The sequence below is a fragment of the Carlito syrichta genome, unplaced genomic scaffold (genome assembly GCF_000164805.1).
Source record: "Carlito syrichta isolate Samal-C Ts95f unplaced genomic scaffold, Tarsius_syrichta-2.0.1 Scaffold314595, whole genome shotgun sequence".
In the NCBI taxonomy this organism is placed as follows: domain Eukaryota; kingdom Metazoa; phylum Chordata; class Mammalia; order Primates; family Tarsiidae; genus Carlito; species Carlito syrichta.
Window position 1 is genome coordinate 86,632 of NW_007258691.1, and position 6,000 is coordinate 92,631.

Genomic DNA, 6,000 nt, shown 5'->3' on the forward strand with positions numbered 1-6,000 from the left:
AGGATGCCATTGGTTATGATCCATAGCAATTTCAAATCCACAGTCTACTAAATGTTGCTCCTATGACCTCGTCATTTAATGTTTCTCCTCTAAGCATATCTTCTGTAATTATAGCTGGCTTTATTAGAACTGGCATGCACACATGCAAACACAAAAAATCAGCAGGAAAAGGGATAGAAATAAATTTGAGACTTTCAGTATATACAGAGAAATTCCCCATGGACCATACAGAAGTCACATTTCCTATAAGCAGTGGTTTCAAGGTAGAAAAAAATGACATACTGTACTTTTTCTCAGTTCTTACTTAATGAAATATTTGAGGTTTCTACTTTTTCTTCCAGAATATACCATTTCTTGAAGGCATTTAACTTTAATAATCAAGAAAGAATATCTAGAAATTCAAATATCACACATGAAACTCATGACAGTCTCAAATATGAGTTATTTACACATAATGTAATACTTTGAAGACAAAATTGGTATAAGCCAAAAAACAGATAGTATAAGGAATTCCTGGATGGAAGTTAATGTGTCATGTAACTAGAAGTTATGTGGAGGTTATTGTCATTCCTTCCAGCCTGTCACAAGAACGAACAGGAAGTCTGGAAGGAAAACGCAACCACAGAGAACCAAAGATAACATAGTCTAATCCATTACTGGATTGCCTTGAAAATGTCAGTCTCAGTGAATAAGTGGATCCAACTCAAAAACAGAAGAACTTTCCTTCCTTTTGGGACTCTTTGACTTGTCTTTCATACCTGCATTTTTATTAAAGATTCAAGTTCAAAGCCTGCGGGCCTTGAACCTAAAAAGAATTCCCCGTCTTGCTCTGAATTCTCTCACTATTCCTAACACTTTCACATAGGCCAATGGGATGTGGCTTTTCTAAAGCCACATGTTCATCATCATGATAAAAGGAGGATGATGATCATGATAATAGTAGCTACTATTAATTGATCCCTTACTATGATCAGGACTTCAGGTTAAGCAAAGCCACTGTTCACCTTTATGGCACTTTAAGATACTTTCATTGGTGAATGTAGTCTACTCAGGGGCTTGACTAGAAAAATTCAGGCTGGACTTCAGCCTGCATTTACCATCTTGGCCAAGTGCCCTTGTGCAGTGGACAACCTGCACAGCGATTTGTGTTGTGTTAAAGCATAACTCTAGAAAGGAGGACACCGAAGCACAGTAGTTAAATGAGTCGCCCAGGACCATTCAGCTGGTAAGTAGCAGATTCTGGACTTCAACACAGGTCTGGCCCAAAGACGGTGCCCATATCCCATCAACTAGGCCTATACTAGAGAAAGTTTCGGGCACAGTCCCATATGATCTATTATAATAGGGAGTAAACAAGGCATCCGGCACACTGGTTCAATAAATTATGATTGATTAAAGACATTCCAAATTACAAGGAATCTTAAAACAGGACAGAGAATGAACTATTGAACTTTTATGCTTTCAAGATAAAGGGGGTTGTTTAACTACAAATATTATTGTTTTTTATGATGCTGCTTTACTAAGCATGAGATTCCACTTTGCATCATGTCTAAGGCTCTTTAGGATTGGTCTCTATGTGTATCTCATACCTTGTCTTTTGCCTCTCCTCCCTGCTCCCTTCTAAGTTCCAGTCACATAGAATGAGTGATAGTTTCAGAATGCATTTCACACCCCTTCCCTCAGCTTTAGTCCTTTGCCATCTTTGTTTTTTTTTTTTAGCACCTTCACCTGCATAACTGCTACTTGTCCCTGAGATTTCAGTTCAGACAACATCTACTCCAGGAAGTGTTCCTATTTGCTGCATCCCAGCTTAGAATAAGTGCCTTTTAGTGTGTTCCAACAAGACCCTGTGCATGGCTCTGCCCTAGTATTTATTCCAATATAGTCTAATTCCATACTCATTTGCCTACTGTGTTCCTCTACATCTCAAAGATTGAGACTGTCTTATTTTAATTTTTAGCCTCATCACCAGACATGTGTCTAGTACATGGTAGGTATTCAGTAAAGCCATTTTGAAGAAAAGAATAAGAAAGTTAATGAATGGTGAAGGGCATTAATGAAAAGCAGAACTCAGTCTGTCCTAACAAGAATTACATGAATAAAGGCTGGGGGCAATGGCTCATACCTGTAATCCATGCATTTTGGAAGGCCAATGCAGGAGTGCTGCTTGAGCCAGGAGTTTGAGATCAGCCTAAGCAACATAAGGCAAGACCTAGTCTCTACAAAAAAATCAAAAAATTAGCTAGGCATGGTGGCATGTGCCTGTAGTCCCAGCTACTTGAGAGGCTGAGGCAGAAGGATCTCTTGAGCCCAGGAGGTCAAGGCTGTGGTGACCTGTGATCATGCCTGGGCAACAGAGTGAGACCCCAACTAAAAAAAACGAGTGCTCTAAATCAGACAATTCCTAGTAATACAAAGCAAAATACTGAAATAATAATGCTCTTGATATTGATTGTCAATGTATACTCATTCATGAGTTTGTGCTTTCTGGCCTCTGCTATCACAATACTAGCCACCATGTGGCTTCTCAGAAGATGGGAGATGCTTCTCACCATGGAGGACTCTGATCAAATGTCACCTAGAAGGTTCAAGCTCTTTCCTGACCTCTTAAGTGCATGCACACCAGGCCCACAAGTCATTTACTCCCTATTCTATTTTCATCATAGCCCTTATTACTATTGTAGCAATATATTTGATGTGTATTTTCAGTTTTTAGCTTTAATTTGGAGTTGACACTGGAACAGCCAATTGAACAGTCATTGGATCCAAAAATAAAAAGTAAAAAAGTTGCCTGAGCCCGCGGGTTCGAGACCCGCCTGGGCAACTTGGTGAGACCTCATCTCTACAATAAATCAAAAATTAGCCGGGCGTGGTAGCGCGCACCTGTAGTTCCAGCTACTTGGAAGGCTGAGGCAGAAGGATCGCCGGAGCCCAGCAGGTGGAGGCTACAGTGGCCAGGAGTGGCCACTGCACTCCAGTCTGGGTGACAGAGTGAGACTCCAACTCAAAAAAAAAGTAAAAAAGAAAGCCAAACTGGCCTTAAAGAACTTTGTTTATGAAAACGATACATTTCATTATTCCTATCCTGCAAATATACCATCAAACTGGCCATCCTTCTGTCTGAGTTAGTTATTTTGAGCTACATTAGAAAAAAGAAATGATAGCATAGGAAGGACAGGTTGTGTTCATATGGTCAAACAGGCACTGTCCGTATTTTTTCCAAAGCAATGGAACAACTGCAATCCTTTCAAAATGCTATGAAAATTGAAGACAGCTGAGCATGGTGGTTCAAGCTTGTAATCCCAGCACTTTAGGAGGCTGAGGTGAGAGGATTGCCTGAGTTCAGGGGTTCGGGACCAGCCTGGGAAACTTGGTAAGACCAAGTTTCTCGTCTCTAAAATAAATAAATATAAACAAATAGAAAATTAAAGATAAATGTATATAAGTAAATATTGTCCTACTCTGATTTGAGTTTTCCATTGCTCTCCCTGCCAAAATCAGATGTTTTCATATGAATTTGAAGAGTGAATTTTATGTAGTTGATAAAAGGAATGAAATTCTTCAGTTCAACAGCTAAACTTCTGACAATATAATGAATCTTCTTTTAAAAAGCCTTAAGATATAATTCACATGCCATTAAATGGCTTTTAGTATGTTCACAGTTATGCAACCATCATCACAGTTTTCGAACATTTTTATCACCCCCAAAACCAGCCCCACATCCCTTAGCAATCATCCCCTAATCTACCCATTGCCCCTAGGCCTAGGCAACCATGAAGCTACTTTCTATCTCTGTAGAAGTGCTTATTGCAGACTATTCATATAAGTGGAATCATGTAACATGTAATATAATGGGCCATCTAATTCTATGATTATGTGTACTCATGTACATTCAATATAAAATGAATCCATTCATTCAACAAATATTTAAAGACTCCATGCTATTTGCCAGGCACTATCTTAGGTGCCTGGTGATTCAACAGTGAACAAAGCAAAAACGTTGCCAGGGTAGAGCTTTCCGTTGAATGAGAAAGACATTAATCAGATAAACACCCACAACAATCTACAAGTGATAATACCTGATATAAAAGAAACATACCATGTGCTAGGAGAACTGATGGGTGAAGCCACTCTTGTCTGGGTTTGGGGAAGGCTTCCCCTAAAAAAGCAACATTGGAGTTCAAATATGGCATGGTCAGTCATTGACTAGGCAAAGAAGAGAATATGGAGAGAAGAAAGAGTTCGTGTGTTCCAGAGGGCGGAAATAGCTTGTACTAAAGAGCTGAGTAAGTTTGCCTTTGCAACTTAGTGCTATGGCATTAGGAAATGCATTTTGGAGCGCTGCATTGACTTTTGCAGCCAAACAGCTAAATATACTTAGTTTATGATTATTTGTAAAGCTATATTGCTAACAGTTCATGTGTCATAAAACATAGAAATTTGTTTTTTATTACCTAGTTACTGGCAAAATCAAAATAAAGCTTATGGTATACTAGATATTTGGGGCCGAACTTTCAAATTGTTCTAAATTGGTTTGGTCATTCCAACATAAGGAACAGAATACCATGAAACAAATATGCCTAGAAGCATAGAAAGCTGGATATCCGGATGAACCTTAAATACTGCTAACCAGATGTTCTTTGTGTGAACAATTCCTTATGAAAATCTCGATGAGGCCTTTCAACACTTTTCCATTATTATATCTGAACTATGCATTCTTTTAGAGACAAAAGAGGAAATGTTAACCAAATTCATAATTTATTAGCCCACTTTCCAGAGACACTTACTGTGTTCTGGCATACTGTACAATTCTGACTCTTGATCACTTGCCAAATAATGGAAAATAAATGGCTTGATCATTCTGTTACCTTCAACAGTTGTAAATCAAGATGGCCAGCCTCTTATAGAAGGAAAACTTAAAGAGAAGCAAGTCAGATGGAAGTTCATCAAGAGGTGGAAAACCCGTTATTTTACGTTGGCTGGAAACCAGCTTCTATTTCAAAAAGGAAAGTCTGTAAGTTTTGCTGTCATCTTTTACACTTGCACTATTAAGGTCTTGATCTCTACCAACCAGCTAAGCATTTTGCCTTGAGTTGAAACTGATCGGTTTCTCCTTCTCCATTCTACAATAACAGCAATATTTTATTACATATGTCCCCCTTGTCTAGTCTGTTCATTCCTGTTAGTTAGTTCACTGTCCCTTTCCAGTTTATTTGGAAACCTGTTTTAGTTGACTTTAGTTTTCAAAGATGAACTGCAGAGGGATTGCATGGTGGTCTTGACTCAAACACTGTACCTTTTGCTTCCTTGTGGAACACTTACATAAATTTATGACTTATGATATTGACTGATTTTTCTATGATTATATGTTATTTTTAGATGCAGTGGCTCATGCCTGTAGTCCCAACACTATGGGAGGCTGAGGCAGGAGGACTGCTTGAGTCAGGGGTTCGAGACCTCATCTCCTCACATACTCACATAGCACGACCTCATCTCCACACACACACACACACACACACACACACACACACACACACACACACACACAAAACAACTATAGGTTATTTTTGGAGATAGGGGTCCAAAGAAAGGGTCCCAAGAAGGATACAAAGAAGGGGTCCACAATAGGCAGGGAGGAAGAAGGCTGATTTATTTTAAGTACCTTTTATGGTCACCAAAGTTCAGTTCTGATTAGGGAAAAAAATATTACTATCTTCCATTTAATATTCAGCTAATGAATAGAATGTAATTCTAATAGAATTAATATTCACTTAATATCATTTTCAATTTGAATAGGATGCTCAGTAATTATTCATATTCTGAATTTTCAGTGAGAAATTCCATTCTATTTAACCAATAATGCAAAGTTAAGTCCTTCTTTTCAAATCAATATTATTTATCATTAAACTCTGTTCATTCAGAGTCTTGACCTACCTCATGGCTATTTTGAAAAGTAATCATAACAGCTAGCATTTTTTTTTTTTTTTTTTTTTTTTTTTT

At 38.2% G+C, this 6,000-nt stretch overlaps 1 protein-coding gene across 1 annotated transcript in view; it reads left to right on the top strand.

The window, feature by feature from the left end:
* LOC103274172 (ventricular zone-expressed PH domain-containing protein homolog 1-like) overlaps positions 1–6,000 on the top strand; it is a 79,010-nt gene that overhangs the window by 67,204 nt on the left and 5,806 nt on the right. The window contains exon 6 of the mRNA XM_008071631.2: positions 4,878–5,014. Coding sequence (XP_008069822.2) covers positions 4,878–5,014 — 137 coding nt within the window. The remainder of the gene's footprint in view (positions 1–4,877; positions 5,015–6,000) is intronic.